A 19,904-nucleotide genomic window follows, 5' to 3' on the forward strand; every position below is an offset into this window, starting at 1 on the left:
GATATTCTTTATTTTATTGTAAGGAGTATGGGAGAAGTTAACTTTTCTACACAGCCCCTGCGTTTGAAACGCTTTTTCCCAGCAAATAGGTAACTTTGAAATCCGTTCTCGTACAATGAAGTCTTATGTCTGGAGCCAATTGCGCACATAAATCTCAACCCCAGCGTTATCGATGGACCTACGACGCCCCAGAGCTGCTCTGAGTGGACGAAATACATAAAAGTTGCAGGGAACTATTTTTGGTCTGTTGGGAGTCTTGGAGAAGAACCACTTCTCTCGTCGGTAAGTCACCTCCTCTGCGGTGACATCCCTTTCTACCCTTGCTCAAAATGTCGCTGCGTTTATTGTTCGACGACAGTGTAAAAAATCGATGTGTAACAAACCACGCCTGTCGAAATCCACCACTCCCTGATTACTTCTTTTGATTCAGGGGTGTAATAAAGCACCCATTGTTCTCTCTCTCTCTCTCTCTCTCTCCCTCTCTGAAATTTAACGAGGAGACGCTAACATACCAGTAAACGGCTCGATTTTTGGTCAGTCGTCAAAAGGGGAGGAAACCACGTAGCACACACTTTCCTGTCATTCGTCTGCGATATTTGCAAAAGTGTTGCCACAACTTATCTCGAACCCATTTGCCATCTCAGCGATCGTCACACGCCTGCCATCCTCAAGAAGTTGAGGAACACGGCGACTGTTGTCTGTGACTGTGATAGCGGTGTTGACCTTCGAGTCGGAGATCATGCCGTTCATTCTCAATGGGCTCACCACCATCCACGAACAGCTTGTGCCAAGCAAACACACGATGTCTTGACGAAGTCTCCTCCTTGAATTATTCAATCAATCTCTCGAGGATTTCACCTCCTTTTACGCCTTCCCTAGCGAGAAACTTCATAGCAATGCGTTACGCAGCAGTGACAGATACCTCTTGCTCAGAATTAATGATAACGAATAACGACGGAAGCGAGAGGCTTTCGCCACACGTCACACTCTCGTCCAACACCTACAGGAGCTGGAACCGTCATATGTCAATACTGCACGTTTATATTTGTTCCACTTTCGTACAATCTTGAAACAATCTCGATATACACTGAAGGGTCAAAAAAACTGGTACAGGCAAGTGTATTCGAGTACAGAGATGCTGTATGTATACAGGCCGAATATGGCGCTGCGGTCGGCGAGGCCTATATAAGACAACAAGTGTCTGGCGCAGCTATTAGATCGGTTGCTGCTGCTGTTATGAGATAGACGATCAAGATTTAAGTGAGTTTGAACGCGGGGTTATAGTCAGCGCACGAGCGATGGGACACAAAAAAATGGTTCAAATGGCTCTGAGCACTATGGGACTTAACTTCTGAGGTCATCAGTCCCCTAGAACTTAGAACTACTTAAACCTAACTAACCTAAGGACATCACACACATCCATGCCCGTGGCAGGATTCGAACCTTCGACCGTAGCTGTCGCGCGGTTCCAGACTGTAGCGCCTAGAACCGCTCGGCCATTCCGGCCGGCGTTGGGACACAGCATCCCCGAGGTGGCGATGAAGTAGGGATCTTCCCGTACGACCATTTCACGAGTGTACCGTGAATCTCAGCAATCCGGTAAAACATCAAATCTCCGACATCGCTGCGGCCGAAAAAAGATCCTGCAAAAACGGGACTAACGACGACTGAAGAGATAGAAGTGCAACCCTTCCACAAATTGCTGCACATTTCAATGCTCGGCCATCAACAAGTGTCAGCGAGCGAATCATTCAACGAAACATCATCGATGCGGGCTTTCGGAGCCGAAGGCCCACTTGATGAATGCACGACACAAAGGTTTACGACTCGCCTGTGCCTCTCTACACCTACATTGGACTGCTGATGGCTGGAAACCTGTTAAGTGGTCGGACGAGTCTCGTTTCAAATTGTATCGAGCGGATGGACTTGTACACGTATGGGGACAACCTCATGAATCCATGGACCCTGGTCTGGAACCGCAAGACCGCTACGGTCGCAGGTTCGAATCCTGCCTCGGGCATGGATGTTTGTGATGTCCTTAGGTTAGTTAGGTTTAACTAGTTCTAAGTTCTAGGGGACTAATGACCTCAGCAGTTGAGTCCCATAGTGCTCAGAGCCATTTGAACCATTTGAACCATGGACCCTGTATGTCAGCAGGGGATTGTTCAAGCTGGCGGAGACTCTGTAATGGTGTGAGGGGTGTGCAATTGGAGTGATGTGAGACCCCTGATATGTCTAGATAAGACTCTGATAGGTGAAACGTACGTAAGCATCTTATCTGGTCACCTGCATCCATTCATATCCACTGTGCATTCCGACGGACTTGGGCAATTCCAGCAGGATACTGCGACATCCCACAAGTCTAGAATTGCTTCAGAGTGGCTCTAGGAACACTCTTCGTTGTTTAAACACTTCCGATGGCCACCAAACTCGCCAGACACGAACATTATTGAGCATATCTGGGGTGCCTTGCAACATGCTATTCAGAAGAGATCTCCACCCCCTCGTACTCTTAGGGATTTATGGACAGCCCTGCAGAAGCCATGGTGTCAATTCCCTCCAGCACTATTTCAGACATTAGTTGATTCCATGCCACGTCATGTTGCAGCACTTCTGTGTGTTTGCGGGGGCTCTACACGATATTAAGTTGTGTACCAGTTTCTTTGGCACTTCAGTGTATGAAAGGCAACGCCCCGATTGACTGATACACTCAATGAGTCAACATCGCACAGCCAAAATCGCTAAAGATAGAAACTTGAAATTTGCAGAGGGTGCTGATCTTATATTGAAAGCGTCGTTTAAGAGGGGATTTTTCGAAATTCCATTCCTAAGGGTACGAAAGGTTTTTGGAGTATGTGCCGCTAGTAAGGCAATTTTTAATCTAGAAACCAATATGGTATTTGGTTTCTCGGCCTGAAGTAAAGAAATAAGTGTGTCTTCGTTTTTGTAAATTCAACCCCAATGGGGGTGAAATAGTGGGCAAAAGTTTTTTTTTAAATAAATCGTTATTAAAAGAATACTAGAGTATTTTTAAAGGTATATCTACGAAAATTGGTAATTCATTTCTCAGTTACAAATAAAAAATTACATGTTTCAGTGTTTTTGGATCCAACCTCTCTGGAGGTGAAATAGGGGACGAAAATTTTAAGAAAATATTTCGTTACCGATGTACTAATTTTTTTTTAAAGCTAAACTGCTATTTCACTCCTCTGTTAGACGTAAAGAAATGTGTGTTACGGAATAAAGTTTCTACAGGAGTAGTTACATAAGAACGCAAAAGGCAGGATTTCATACACCTCTGACTCTAGCTACCGAATCGCTTTTTGGGCAGAAGTACATTCGGAAAAGACCATTCTCCTAAGGCCTTAACTAGCGAGAAAAGTGTAGAAAGTGATGCAGTTTGTGGACAACACAAAAATTCGATTAAACAAAAAGAAAAAAAATTGTGGACACGAGCGAAGCAGCAGGCGATAACCTAGTATATACACAAAACACTCCAGGGGATTTCCTAGATTGACAAACATATTTTGTTAAAGAGTGACAGTTAAAAAGCTTTTTAAGAGGTATTTGTTCTTCTTTTCTATTAAACCATCATAGAGGAAGCTGTGTAAATATCTGAATACGGTGTTGGGGAACATGGTATGGTATGCATTTGACCAAGCGAGAGGGTAGGATAATTTAAGGTCAATGCCGCCGAGGGAGAGGTCAATGGAGACGGAGCACCAGCTTGCACAAACATAAGGAAGGAAGTCAGCCGTGTCCTTTGCAAAGAGATTTAGGGATATCATGGAAACCAAATCTAGATAGCTGAATGCATATCGCTCCTCCATTGCCTTATCCAGCGCACCACTTTGCCCAGTGCCTATGGAAGACGTACACTGCTTGTTTTGCCCCAGACTGATAGTGTGTCAGGTTGCCTTGATCCGGGAGGTTCTCACACGGGCTGCTCACATGAACAGGGATTGGGTGAAATACAGGGTAGCCGCCACCGCCGCGGCTCAACCACTTACACTACGAGCTCAAAAGTATCCGGACACCTGGCTGAAACTGACTTACAAGTTCGTGGCGCCCTCCATCGGTAATGTTGGAATTCAATACGGTGTTGGCCCACCCTTAGCCTTGATGACAGCTTCCACTCTCGCAGGCATACGTTCAATCAGGTGCTGGAAGGTTTCTTGGGGAATGGCAGCCCATTCTTCACGGAGTGTTGCACTGAGGAGAGGTATCGATGTCGGTCGGTGAGGCCTGGCAAGAAGTCGGCGTTCCAAAATATCCCAAAGGTGTTCTATAGGATTCAGGACGGACTCTGTGCAGACCAGTCCATTACAGGGATGTTACTGTTATGTAAGCACTTCGCCACAGGCCGTGTGTTACGAACAGATGCTCGATCCTGTTAAAAGATGCAATCGCCATACCCGAAATGCTCTTCAACAATGGGAAGCAAGAATGTGCTTAAAACGTCAATGTAGGCCTGTGCTGTGACAGTGGCACGCAAAACAAGTGTGCAAGCCCCCTCCATGAAAAACACGACCACACCATAACACCACCGCCTACGTATTTTACTGTCGGCACAACACGCGCTGGGAGAAGACGTTCACCGGGCATTCGCCATACCCACACCCTGCCATAGGAATCGCCACATTTTGTACTGTGATTTGTCACTCCACACAACATTTTCCCTCTGTTCAATCGTCCAATGTTCACGCTCCTTACGCCAAGCGAGGCGTCATTTGGCGCCGGGCGGAGTGGCCGTGCGGTTCTAGGCGCTACAGTCTGGAGCCGAGCGACCGCTACGGTCGCAGGTTCGAATCCTGTATCGAGCATGGATGTGTGTGCTGTCCTTAGGTTAGTTAGGTTTAATTAGTTCTAAGTTCTAGGCGACTTATGACCTCAGAAGTTAAGTCGCGTAGTGCTCAGCGCCATTTTGAACGTCGTTTGGCATTTACCGGCGTGATGTGTGGCTTATGAGCAACTGCTCGACCATGAAATCCGAGTTTTCTCACCTCCTGCCTAACTGTCATAGTACTTGCAGTGGATTCTGATGCAGTTTGGAATTTCTGTATGATGGTCTGAATAGATGTCTGCTTATTACTCATTACGTCCGTCTTCAGCGGTCGGCGGTCTCTGTCAGTCAACAGACGAGGTCGGCCTGTATGCTTTTGTGCTGGACGCGTCCCTTCACGTTTCCACTTCACTATAACATCGGGATCAGTGGACCTAGCGATGTTTAGGAGTGTGGAAATCTCGCGTACAGACATACGACACAAGTAACACCCAATCACTTGACCATGTTCGAAGTTCGTGAGTTCCGTGGAGCGCCCCATTCTGCTCTCACACGATGTCTAATGACTACTGAGGTCGCTGATACGGAGTACCTGGCAGTAGGTGGCAGCACAATGCACCTAATAAGAAAAACGTATGTTTTTGGTGGTGTCCGGATACTTTTGATCACATAGTGTACCTATTCTTCCAAGTTTCACTGTTGTCTTCAAACAATTACGGGGTTGTAGGAGCTGCCTCCCTTTGGTAACGTACTGCATAGTGATTGGATCTCTATTTCGACAGTTGAGTACTTATTTCCCACACCTGATTTCATCATAGTTTTTTCGGCTCTTCCGTTACTTGTGATTCTATGTTAGAATCAAATTATCCATTAGTGACACACAATTAAGCTACAAATTGAGTTGCAAGGACCCAGGGGCAACTAATTTTGAGTGGAAAGTTATTACTCGTCTTCCTAATGCAAGCAAAAGTTTCAGAACAGCATCACTGACTTTAGGAATTCACTATAGCGTTTTTAGCTATTGTATAAAAATAGAAATATAATGTGCTTCTTGATGTGAGACCAGACGAAGGAGAAAATGCTTCTTAATGTAAGACGGACTGTCTTACGAATGAAGATGGAGGCATGATGCACTCATTTTTTTAAAAAAAGATCGCCTTCTCTAGATGAGAATCATACGGAAGAAACTTATGAAAACGGTTTTACGATAGCAACTGTTTATATGGCTCAAATGGCTCTGAGCACTATGGGACTCAACTGCTGAGGTCATTAGTCCCCTAGAACTTAGAACTAGTTAAACCTAACTAACCTAAGGACATCACAAACATCCATGCCCGAGGCAGGATTCGAACCTGCGACCGTAGCGGTCTTGCGGTTCCAGACTGCAGCGCCTTTAACCGCACGGCCACTTCGGCCGGCCAACTGTTTATAGCTAAACAAATAGTCCACTGGGAAACATTATGAATTTCTCACTCCTATAATTTAATAACGTGTTAATGTTTCCTGTTCTGTTTTTGATTTGTTTTGTGCTGATCTGTATGTGTAATAATTCGTAGAGTTTGTGCTACAGTCTCTTACTCAAATGAAATTTGTGACGTATATTCAAGCTAGGTGTTCGAGTTTATTTTTAATTCCTAAAAGTATTCAGCGCTTTTTTTAACTCTTCAATTTATCACGAACAACGTGTGTTTTTATTCTGCCTTAAAAATTGGCCAATATATTTGCCTCAGTATAACTAATGTCTTAGAAATTTCACACCACACTGTATACTATATAAGTTCACCTGAGGGCAAATGCAACGCTGTTACGTCTTGGGCAAATACAGAGAGAAAATTTCATTGCATAAGAACAGACATGTTGTCAAGTAAAAATGTAATAGTTACACAAAAACCATCAGTGACGAAACAGTCGAGGAAAAAAAAAAAGAAAAAAATCGGAACACTGATAAGTAGGTCTACTTGTGCAAAGAAGTGAAATGGGTACAGAAACAAGAAGATATTTTGAAGACATAAATGGTTTGATGTAGGACGAATCTTGGAATGAACACATCAAGGCGATAAGTATATGGCGAACAGTAACTGGACGATGTGAGTAAACGAGAACAAGTCATTTACGCTCTGAAAATTCCACATGATTCGCTGTGTTGAGCGCACAGCGACGCGCGTTTAAACAAGAGCCATAACACTGCTAACGTGTGCGAAAACGAACACTGCTGAGGTTGCAACTAGGCAACACTCGGAATGGAGAACAGATGAAAGGGGCGAAAAACGTGTGGCGTTAACCAGGAGACCACGCTATAGACTGTGTCAACTAGAAGTATAGTACGCTGTCGTTATATATTGAGGTAAGCGCACGGAGGCATTCAACAAAATAGGTAAGTGGACAGCCTCGCAAAAGACGCAAAGCACGAAAGGAACTTGCTCACCGTCGATTTAAATGCAACCGACAATATCCTTAACTTTAAAACTAAGGCATACGAGGCAAGGAAAGGAGAGTCGGAGGAATAGCCGCCAGTGCCATAATCTACAGCCTCCCCAACAGAAGATCGTGGTTTACGAACTGGGCATGCAGTACACAGCACCTTATGTCCATAATAAGAATGCGCTGCTGTCATCGCATTAGGGGACCCAACTTGCAAATGATTTTCTAATTTTAAGATCCAAGGAAGCTGTAAACGGTATCCCTCACCTTGCCTCAAATGCTGTACCTGCCGTTGCGCGAAAATATGTTCCCTTATTCTATAGATTTATTAATACGTTCTTTGTGTATTGTCACTGTAGTGATCGCCGGCTAGGCGATATTGGAAAACCCGTGCCGTGCTTCTATGTTAATTAATATTTAGTCGTTAAAATTTGTGAAGCTCTTTCTCTTGAAAAAATCATCCGATTTAACCTGCATTTATAACATTTCTCTAATTACTCAATAAGTTAATAATGGCTTTTTATTAAATTGCTGGATTATTCGTTATTTTCCATTTTGAGTCCGACGGTTATCGTCGTTTAGATTGCCAGTTATTTTTACAGCGTCTAACTGATGTAGTCACAGGCCGGCCGAAGTGGCCGCGCGGTTCTGGCGCTGCAGTCTGGAACCGCGAGACCGCTACGGTCGCAGGTTGGAATCCTGCCTCGGGCATGGATGTGTGTGATGTCCTTAGGTTAGTTAGGTTTAAATAGTTCTAAGTTCTATGGGACTAATGACCTCAGCAGTTGAGTCCCATAGTGCTCAGAGCCATTTTTGATGTAGTCACAATTGGCAAATTAGCTCAACTGGACCCGTTGACAAAAGCTGTGACATCTTCGAAACATCAGCTCCAGCATGTGAAAGAAATGATGGCCGCCCGTCAACACAGTGAAAACAATCGACAGAAAGTCATATGGTCGCTTACTGCTTTCCGTGACCACAATGTGGCTGAACATTGCGTTGAGTAGATCAGAATACACTCTAAGACGACAAAAACGACGCACCAAGAAATAATTATCGAAATGCGAAGGGAAATCGGTAAAAGTAATGTACAAGTACAGACAAACAAACGATTACAATTTCAGAAAGCTGGGAAGACTTAGTCAAGAGAAACAAAATTTTGGAAATTTGTGGTAAGTTCCTATGGGACCAAATTGCTGAGGTCATCAGTCCCTAGGTTTACACGCGACTTAAGCTAACTTAAACTCTCTAGAAGAGCGTAGCGTTCCAAAGGATTGGAAAAGGGCACAGGTCATCCCCGTTTTCAAGAAGGGACGTCGAACAGATGTGCAGAACTATAGACCTATATCTCTAACGTCGATCAGTTGTAGAATTTTGGAACACGTATTATGTTCGAGTATAATGACTTTCCTGGAGACTAGAAATCTACTCTGTAGGAATCAACATGGGTTTCGAAAAAGACGGTCGTGTGAAACCCAGCTCGCGCTATTCGTTCACGAGACTCAGAGGGCCATAGACGCGGGTTCACAGGTAGGTGCCGTGTTTCTTGACTTCCGCAAGGCGTTCGATAGAGTTCCCCACAGTCGTTTAATGAACAAAGTAAGAGAATATGGACTATCAGACCAATTGTGTGATTGGATTGAGGAGTTCCTAGATAACAGAACGCAGCATGTCATTCTCAATGGAGAGAAGTCTTCCGAAGTAAGAGTGATTTCAGGTGTGCCGCAGGGGAGTGTCATGGGACTTTTGCTGTTCACAAAATACATAAACGACCTGGTGGATGACATCGGAAGTTCACTGAGGCTTTTTGCAGATGATGCTGTGGTGTATCGAGAGGTTGTAACAATGGAAAATTGTACTGAAATGCAGGAGGATCTGCAGCGAATTGACGCATGGTGCAGGGAATGGCAACTGAATCTCAATGTAGACAAGTGTAATGTGCTGCGAATACATAGAAAGATAGATCCCTTATCATTTAGCTACAAAATAGCAGGTCAGCAACTGGAAGCAGTTAATTCCATAAATTATCTGGGAGTACGCATTAGGAGTGATTTAAAATGGAATGATCATATAAAATTGATCGTCGGTAAAGCAGATGCCAGACTGAGATTCATTGGAAGAATCCTAAGGAAATGCAATCCGAAAACAAAGGAAGTAGGTTACAGTACGCTTGTTCGCCCACTGCTTGAATACTGCTCAGCGGTGTGGGATCCGTACCAGATAGGGTTGATAGAAGAGAGAGAGAAGATTCGTTACAGGATCATTTAGTAATCGCGAAAGCGTTACGGAGATGATAGATAAACTCCAGTGGAAGACTCTGCAGGAGAGACGCTCAGTAGCTCGGTACGGGCTTTTGTTAAAGTTTCGAGAACATACCTTCACCGACGAGTCCAGCAGTATATTGCTCCCTCCTACGTATATCTCGCGAAGAGACGATGAGGATAAAATCAGAGAGATTAGAGCCCACACAGAAGCATACAGACAATCCTTCTTTCCACGAACAATACGAGACTGGAATAGAAGGGAGAACCGATAGAGGTACTCAGGGTACCCTCCGCCACACACCGTCAGGTGGCTTGCGGAGTATGGATGTAGATGTAGAACTAACTTACGCTAAGGACAACACACACACCCATGCTCGAGGGAGGACTCGAACCTCCGAAGGGGGGAGCCGCGCGAACCGTGGCAAAGCGCCCCAAACCGTGCGGCTATCCCGTGCGACTCAAGAGAAACAGCTTCACAAACTGAGCGAGTCAGTAACGTACTGGTCCACCTTTGGTCCTTATGCAAACAGTTTCCATTGATTGATAAGTGTTGTGGATGTCCTAGTGAGGGACATCGTGCCATATTCTGTCCTACTGGCGTATTAGATCGTCAAAATCCCGAGCTGGTTAGAAGGCCTGCCCATAACGCTGGAAACGTTCTCAATTGGGAGGTGATCCAATGACCTCGTTGGCCCAGGTAGGGCTTGGCAAGCACTAAGACAAGCAGTACAAACCCTCGTCGTGTACGGGCGGTAATTATCTTGCTGGAAGGTAAGCTTGATGGGCAACAAAACGGGGCGTAGAATATCGACGACGTAGCGCTGTGCTGTAAGGCTTTCGCGGATAACAACCAAAGGGGTCCTGCTATGAAATGAAAACGATACCCCAGACCATCACTTCTGGTGGTCGGGTCGAATGGCGAGCAACAGTCAAATTGGTATCACACCGCCGTCCGCTTTGCTGGTCATCAGGGCTCAATTCGAAGCGCGACTCATCAGTGAAGGCAATTCTACTCAAATCAATGGAATTCCATGTCATGTCGAAGACGTGACTGAAGACGCCCCAAAGAGTGATGGGATACCAGCCTCAATGTCGTCCGACATACGGCCCGACAAACAGGAATGATGGTCTGGAGCGCCATTTTCATTTTTTAAGTGTTGTACAGAAAACAGGATCTAAATGTTCATTAGAAGAGGCAAGGCAGTTAATGGAAGAGGCCTTACCCACACTTTTGATACAATTGAAATTCCACCCACCTCTTCTTCTGAAATTAGGAAGATAATAAACTCTCTCAAGAATAAAAGCTCACATGGAATTGATGGAATTTCCAGCAGGATAATAAAAGCTTGTTCCCAAGAGATAAGTGGGATTATTAGTCACATTTGCAATAGCTCTCTGAAGCAGGGTATTTTCCCAGATAGACTGAAGTATGCCATTGTTAAACCACTGTATAAAGAAGGGGATACGTCTGATGTCAATAACTACCGCCCAATCTCTCTTCTGACTGCCTTATCCAAAATTCTTGAAAAAGTAATGTATTGTACAGTAGCTTCACACCTTTGTAAAAATAAAGTTTTAACAAAATGTCAGTTTGGTTTCCAGAAAAGTTTTTCAACGGCAAATGCTATATATACTTTCACTAATGAAATATTAAATGCTCTGAGTAACCGGAAGTCACCCGTTGGGATTTTTTGTGATCTCTCACAGGCTTTTGAGTGTGTAAATCATGGAATACTCCTACATAAGATCAAGTACTGTGGTATGAATGGGACAGCGCTCAAATGGTTTAACTGGAAGAGTGCAGAAAGTTGAAACAAGCAGTTCACATAATATGCAAAAAAACTGGTGATTTCTCAAACTGGGTCGTGCGGTAGCGTTCTCGCTTCCCGCGCCCGGGTTCGATTCCCGGCGGGGTCAGGGATTTTCTCTGCCTCGTGATGACTGGGTGTTGTGTGATGTCCTTAGGTTAGTTAGGTTTAAGTAGTTCTAAGTTCTAGGGGACTGATGACCATAGATGTTAAGTCCCATAGTGCTCAGAGTCATTTGAACCATTCTCAAACTGGGGAACAATCAAGAATGGGGTGCCGAAAGGCTCGGTCTTGGGTTCTCTGCTGCTCTTTATATATATTAATGACTTGCCATTCTATATTCACGAAGATGCAAAGCTGGCACTTTTTGCCGATGATACAAGTATAGCTATCACACCCAACAGACAAGAATTAACTGGTGAAATTGTAAACGATATTTTTCAGAAAATCATTAAGTGGTTCTCTGCAAATGGGCCCTCATTAAACTTTGACAAAACACAGTACATCCAGTTCCACATAGTAAATGGAATGACACTATTAATAAATATAGACTTCGATCATAAATCGGTAGCTAAGGTAGAATATTCAAAATTTCTAGATGTATGCACTGATGAGGGGTTGAACTGGAAAAAACACACTGAAGATCTGCTGAAATGTTTGAGTTCAGCTACTTATGCTATTAGCGTCATTGCAAACTTTGGCGATATACATCTCAGTAAATTAGCTTACCACGCCTATTTTCATTCTCTGCTTTCGTATGGCATCATATTCTGTGGTAACTCATCATTGAGTAAAAGAGTGTTCATTGCACAAAAGCGTGTAATCAGAATAATTGCTGGAGCTCATCCAAGATCATCCTGCAGACACTTATTTAAGGAGCTAGAGATCTTCACTGTAGCCTCACAATATATATATTCACTTATGAAATTTGTTATTAACAATCCGAACGAATTCAAAAGTAATAGCAGTGTACATGACTACAACACTAGGAGAAAGGATGATCTTCATTACTCATGGTTAAATCTAACTTTGGCACAGAAGGGGGTAAATTATGCTGCCACAAAAGTCTTTGGTCACTTACCTAATAGCATCAAAAGTCTGACAGATAGCCATACAGCATTTAAAAGAAAATTAGAAGAATTTTTAATGGCAACTCCTTCTACTCATTAGATGAATTTTTGGATATAGTAAGTGGGTAATTTCCCCAACTCCTACAAAAAAATTAAAAATATCAAGTGGCATGTAATATTTTGTGTAATGTAATATCTTGTATGGACACCTTTTATTAACCTGACACGTTCCACGTCATTACGAAGTGTCGTATTCATGATCTATGGAACAAGTACTAATCTAATCTAATTTCATTTCATTGCAGCACCCATTTGGTCGTTATCCGCGGCGCCCTTACAGCCCAGCGGTGTATCGACTATATTCTACGCCTCGTTCTGTTGCTGTTAAGGGCAGGTTACGAGAGCAACACATTTTACTGTTTTCAAAACCGCATACAGGCGATCGCGTGGACGAACTGAACAGAGGAGACAGGATAGCTTTAATTGAGGTATGAAGATCGTTAAAGATTTTAAAAAAGTGATGTTTCAACATCGAAAGAACTAAGAAAATAAGTAGCAATTTGCTGGGACGATAAAGCTAAAGAACATGAGAGACACCTAAAAAATGTTGCTGCGTGTCAATTATACCTTACTGAACCTCAGTGAGTATGTACACTCCCTACGCAGTAACCTTCTTTATTGGAAAGATGATAGGTAAGTCAGAGATAAATGAGCCACCGAGGTAAGTGTGATTGTACATAAAATACAAGTTCACTTTAAACAAAAAAAGAGGAAGAAGGGGGACAGCCTCCCTGGTCGATGCGTTTGAAAGGAGATGTAATATGAATACCCACGGTTCACGCAATCGTAGAGGGGAGCTGCTTTGTTAAAAGAAAATATAGGTGATTTATGCGCTGAAATTAGTGAATATTATACAGGAATCGTTTTGAGTAGATATCATGGTAAACAAAATGTATTACCTAAGTCGAGCCAGGGGCATTGCTGGGACAAGCTGCAGCGCTCAGCAGATTCTCGGAGTCGCTCAGAGAGGGACCTTGAGTATGGTCGCTGCTGAGTAGACGCAGAAGATCTGGATGGCACCAAGTTGGGCAGCGCAGTCAGCATGTGGCCTAGGATTACAAAATTTGTACCATATGGATTACAGCGGGGCGGTCGGCACTGGAGGAAGCTGCCAAGCATTCACATACGAAAGTCATTCGACGAAGGCATGAAGGACTTCGTGGAACCTGGCTGTGTAGCGAAAATGGAAGCTGCAGCGTTTTTTTTTTTCCACATAAATAATATAAAATGTGCGAGGCAGAGATGCAAGTATCAGCGATAAATACAATAATGTTTGAGAAGCCTACAGTAACACAAAAATGTTGGTGCATGTTGAGATCATGAAAGAATTTTATACAAGAACAGTAAGTTGAATTACTCACATATTATCCCTATCATTATATGAAAATTGACGGTGGAGGGGAGGAGAAAGGGAAGGATAGGATAGGTATTACTGGTGTCAGCTGCATCGGGACATTACATGGAATCAGCGGCGACGAGCGAAAATGTGTACCGGACCGGGATTCGCACCTGCTTACTTTTTCTTTAACCTCAGTTTGTTCATTGCATTTGTTCGGGGCGGACGTTCCATGACACCCATTCAAATTCACCGTTCATCCATTCTCTCGGGGTTTTTTTTATTACACAGGGTAGCTAACCACCTGACCGAACACGATGAGCTCCCGTGCCGGCTATGCCTATCAGGCAGGTGCGTTAACCACTACGCCATCCCTGATAGTGTTTATCGCAACTGCGCGAACTACCTCGGCACGCCTCAAGGCCGACCGGCACCTATCTGCAGTCCCTGTCCATTTCGCCCATGCTCGCTACTCTCAGATTCCCGCAGGAAGTCGGACGTACTTGTGCATCCGCACTGCAGAAGGTGGAACCATTGACCGTCTTGGCGGAATCGACAACTGCGATACATGTATCACGACTACGGATTCCACGTGGTGTCTGTTCTTTCGGACTTATGGTTCAAATGGCTCTAAACACTTTGGGACTTAGAATCTGAGGTCATCAGTCCCCTAGACTTAGAACTAAGAAAACCTAACTAACCTAAGGACTTCACACACATCCATGCCCGAGGCAGGCTGTCATCGCAGCAGCAGCGCGGTTCCGGACTGAAGCGCCTAGAATCGCCCGGCCTCTCGGACTTATCCCTATCAGTCTTTGTTCTTAAGCATGCAGTGAGGGGCTACTTAGTCTTATTAAAGTTTTTGCGGTGCACTCCTTAAATATATTCTTAGTACGTCCAGTTGCTTCACTTTTACAATTGCTCCACTTTCTACGACGCCAAGCCGCCCAATATTTTACATATTCAAACGTTTCAAACATAGTGTAATTATATTAGTTGCGAACTGTTTCTCGATCACGTGAACAGGGTTCCTGTGTCAAGTTATTTCAACGTGATGTTTCCTTTTGTATGACAGTACAGAGCAGTGAGCAATTCAAATGTTTTACAAAGTAAATCTTTCCTCTGCACGAAATTGTGGCGTTAACATATGCAGTAATTTACATAAGCAAATTCTCTTCACCATAACAACGAGGTCTCGATTGTTCTTGATGTGCCATCACTGAATATAAATCTGCGTCCGCTCTGCGTGGCTGTAATTATTTCAGACGTTTTATGATTCAAGCCCATATTAAAGTAACAGTGCACGTATTGTACCGTGTATCGCCAAATAGTTGTGTGATGTGAAGTAGCTCAGCTTATTTGATAATGTCGCTAAAAGAGCTTCATGTGCATAACAAGAATATTCTTTATTAGCTACGAATCTTCAATACGTCATAGCCATGACGTGAGCCAGTAAGTATTATACGCGCAAACAAAGTTGACACTCGGCCGCTCTGGCTGAAGGGAGCGTCTGTAAAGACATTTCCCACTCGCAGTTGCTCCCATCAGGCCAGCGCGCCGAGTGTCAACTTTGTGCGAGTACTATATAATAATCACTTGCCGAACAACACGTCGAATGTGATCACCGTCCATTACATCAGTTTCGTCTATGGAATGGATTAAACCCAAACTAACAGTAACTTTTTTCACTTATCAAATATTTGCTCTTCCTCATGAAAACCTTGTCCAAACATGTCCAACGTGACGGAGCCTGTCTTCTGATAAAGTCCACTCAGATAACGTTGACAGAGCAGAAAGCGTCAGCTACAAAAGTTGGCTTCCATGTCCGCCTACTCCACAGCTGGCCGGAAAAACTGCCTTGTAACCATCATCTCTTCGCTATTACTTATTACGATTGTTCCCCTGGAAGTTCATAGTATCCGCAACCTTCAAATAAATAAAATTACTTCTTAACTAATAATAGGAATTTTTTTAGTTATTCAGTATTTAATAACTTCACTTTGAATATATACATCGTGTTTCTTATTTAACAGGCATGACATTGATTTTCAGAAATGGTAGATTAGAAAAAAAATTATGCAACCAGCAACCGAAAAGGCACCTAATGACAACAAAAATTTTTAATACGAGGTGGAAAGGGATCTGCCAAACAAACTAAATTGCGGGGCCGCAACATGCAAGAAGCTAACAGCGAAAGTGGAGAAAATGAATCAGAACAAGGAATTTAAGTGCAGTAAATAAATACGCTTATAGTTTAGCGGTTTTCTTATGAAATCATAGTTAATGGCTAGATTTGCTGCTCTTGTTTAAACGGATACATCCTTGGAGTTTTTTTTATTCTGAAATGGTTCCAGTCCGCCACACCATAGGTGATATTATCACACCATAGCTTATATATTCTCGTAACAACAACAAAATTGCCAATGACGAAGCTTTCATAATAAAACTATTTAGTTCCGGGTACTGCAGTTCACATCTACTCAACTTGCGTTTGATTTCCAGCCACTATTTCACAGTAACGTTTTTGAAAACTATCGACCCTACAGTCTCTACCCTCCTCAGGAAACATACGAGGTACATGTCCAAGAAATGATGATAAGTGCACAAAATGGAATAAGCAATTCACAGACACTCAGCTCTCGTCATTTTCGTCTAAAGTGTGAAACAGTTCGTGACACACCACAGATAGGCTATAGGCAGACACGAGAGAGAGCCCAGGATCGAATTTACTCTGGGTGACCATACTGACACTGTGTGCACAGAAGGCGATAAGCTGTTAATTAATCTGACTTTCAGAAAGTGCAGATTACGACTGCCCGCTGGCTGATAACGAGGAAGATGGATGAGATGAAGCCACCGTTGGTCACGTGATTCCTTCAGCAGCACCTGTCGAATGTGTGGGTGACGCCGCTAATAGAGGATAAGGCGTTCCAAGCACATGCGTCAGCGATCGGTGTCTTGTCTAATCTGAGCAGTTCAAATGGTTCAAATGGCTCTGAGCACTATGGGACTTAACATCTGTCATCAGTCCCCTAGAACTTAGAACTACTTAAACCTAACTAACCTAAGGACATCACACACGTCCATGCCCGAGGAAGGATTCGAACCTGCGACCGTAGCAGTCGCGCGGTTCCTGACTGAGCGCCTAGAACCGCGAGACCACCGCGGCCGGCTAATCTGAGCAGTAGACTGGGTAATATTCCGTGCTGTACACAGATAAATACAGTTCTAGGGAACGCTCCTAACCCAACGAAGTTGAGTGCTAAGATTCGCACGAATGTGTACAGCATGATAGTCGCGACGGGAAACCTACTTCTCTCAAAAGTCCTTGACTTTCTATCCTTGAATATGTACATCACGTGTACGCGCCTTCAGTTTTTCGACAGATATTATTTGAAATATTTCCCAGCGCGATGGGTGGACACGTCTGCAGAACTGTTGTTTGTTACCCTGCGTTGTTCTAACTGGTCAAATCTGACCTGCAGCAGGCGGTTATAATTTACGTAGCAGCGCAGCCTTTGTCCCAGGGCCTTTCCTAGCCGTTACGGACGTGATTTACCGCCTCTATCCTGCAACGGACTTGCCGCCACAAAGGGGGCAGCCTCGCATCTTTTATCTTGGGACTTTCCACCCTTCCACGGGAGCCCTACTCTTGTTCTTGCCATTATATTGGTGCTCTGAATAAACCAGTCCCAACTTGTTGCTGTTGTGATCTTTCCGAAGTCTGGTTTGATAGCTCTCATAGCTGCCTGCGTAACTACTGCGCCCCACATCCACTTGAATAAGCTTACAATAGCCAAGTATTGGTCATCCTGTAAAATTTTTACCCTTCACACTTACTTCCGTTACCAAATTGACGATTCCTTAATACCTAAGGATGTGCTCTGTCAACAGATCCCTTCTTTTCGTCATGGGTCACAAATTTATTTTCTGCCCAATTACATGCAGTAGCTTCTCATTGGTTATTCGATTTAATAATCCAATCATCAACATCCTTCTTTAGATGCTGTTCTCTTCTCGCCTGAACGGTTTATGGCCCTACTTCCCTACCTCATAAGGCTACATACAGTCCACGCAAATACCTTCAGAAAAGACTTCCTAACACTTACATACTTACATTTATCTTCAAAGTTAACAAATTTCACTTTTCCAAAAACCGCTTTTCTCGCTTCTGGGCCGGCCGGGATGGCCGAGCGGTTCTAGGCGCTACAGTCTAGAACCACGCGACCGCTACGGTCGCAGGTTCGAATCCTGCCTCGGGCATGGATGTTTGTTATGTCCTTAGGTAGTTAGGTTTAAGTAGTTCTAAGTTCTAGGGGACTGATGACCTTAGCAGTTAAGTCCCATAGTGCTCAGAGCCATTTGAACCATTTTCGCTTCTGGCAGATTGCATTTTATATCCTCCCTGCTTCAGCGACTGTCAGTTATTTTGCAGCCCAAATAGCAAAACTCATCTACTATTTCTCGTGTCTCATTTCCAAATCTAATTCCCTGAGCATCGCCTGTCTTTAGTTAATGTTACTCTTACAATCTCTTTTCACGACACTGTCCATTCCGTTCAACTTATCTTTCAATTTCTTTGCCATTTCTGACAATCATGTCCTATGACTCGAGTAGCTGCCTTCCGGTTTTTGTACAACCTTTCGCTCCTTATTTTATCCAAGATACGTTCAGAATTTCGAAAAATTTCCAACAGATTTCACACATAACTCCACGTGTAGGTCTACTGCAGGCCACTGCCCTCCTAACCAACACATGCTGATCACTGCCACCGAGGCACAACAAGCTAACATCAGAAAACATACCAGGCCTCCACCCTGCTCTCCAATGACCTCTCCCATGACACAACTGATGTCGCAAATGGCGGTGGTTTGGGGTCAGTGGATGCTCGCTGCAGAACGTCTGGATCGAAACCGTCCTTCCAGTAACCGATTTCTAACAGTTCGTTGTATCAACTGCTGCTCAAATGGCTGCTGCAGATGCAATACGAGGCGCTACAGCCATATGCCGAACAAGATTTTCTTTACTCTAGGTAGTGCAACATGACCTTCCGGAGCCCTGTCTTCTTGCGACCGTACATTCTTGTGACCAACGCTGCCAGCAATCCTGTGCAGTGGCTACATTCCTGCCAAGTCTTTCTGTAATATCGCAGAAACCCAGCCTCTCGAAGCCCTATAACACGACCTCGTTCAAACTCAGTGAGGTACTGATAATGGCATCTTTGACGCCTTAAAGGGCATTCTTATCAACTCACCACGTCCAACCTCAAACGCAACTAACGGAAGAGCAGAGACGGCTGTGAGACGACGTCAGCCAATAGCACGCTGACGAACCCCTCTGCCGGCGGAGAGGAAGACGAGCCGTCATACAAATGCTATCGCAGCGAGTCGTGAACTGTATTGTTTTGTTTGTATTGAAATTGTATATACCAAAGGGCACCGATTATCTGCATGTCGCCATTTGATTGCGACACATCTTTGTGAGTACGCAAAGTTAAGTATTGTCAATTTAACTTCATGTAAAAAAAAAAGTCCATTAATACGACTTGCTTGAACTGTTGTCTAGCGATCCGAGAAAACGGCTTCCTAGGCACCCTCTATTAGACGAGTGGGCAGAACACAAAACAAACACCCCTAGCAACTTTAGTTTATGTTGCACATTTCCTTCTTGGTGTCAAGTTTTTTTCCGTCAGTCTAGTTGCAGTAAAACCAGATTACAGGCTGTGATTCATTGGATGAATCTGGAGCCTCGAAGAAACCGCGTATACTAACAGTCCCGATACGTTGTATCGCGGCAGTCTCTATTAAACGTGGCGCATCCACACTTTCGGAGCGAGATGCAATGCAGAAATCACCAAATGTTAAAGAAAAAGGTTAAAACTGGGATTAAGGTCCGAAGATCAGATAAACAACAACGTCGTTACAAAATTATCTATTATAATATGTGGTATTAATTTACTGAATATATATAACAATTTTAGCCAGAATTTAAAAAGGAAATATACCTACACATATGTAAGAAATATGTTTCACTATCGTACAGGTAAAGTCAGTGTATCGTACTGCACAAATAATGAAATAAAATAAAACGTATTTACTTAATTGAGAGTTGTCTACTTTCATCGCAGTTTGAATGCCGACTTCCCCTGTATTCCATGCCTTC

General features: G+C 43.7%; 1 protein-coding gene across 1 annotated transcript in view; it reads right to left on the minus strand.

The window, feature by feature from the left end:
• The window catches only part of LOC126234922 (TGF-beta-activated kinase 1 and MAP3K7-binding protein 3), a 359,286-nt gene that overhangs the window by 150,668 nt on the left and 188,714 nt on the right, over positions 1-19,904 (minus strand). Inside the window, exon 4 of the mRNA XM_049943662.1 lies at positions 13,306-13,455. Within this exon, the coding sequence (XP_049799619.1) occupies positions 13,306-13,455 (150 nt within the window). The remainder of the gene's footprint in view (positions 1-13,305; positions 13,456-19,904) is intronic.

The sequence above is a fragment of the Schistocerca nitens genome, chromosome 2 (assembly GCF_023898315.1).
Source record: "Schistocerca nitens isolate TAMUIC-IGC-003100 chromosome 2, iqSchNite1.1, whole genome shotgun sequence".
Taxonomy (NCBI): Eukaryota; Metazoa; Arthropoda; class Insecta; order Orthoptera; family Acrididae; genus Schistocerca; species Schistocerca nitens.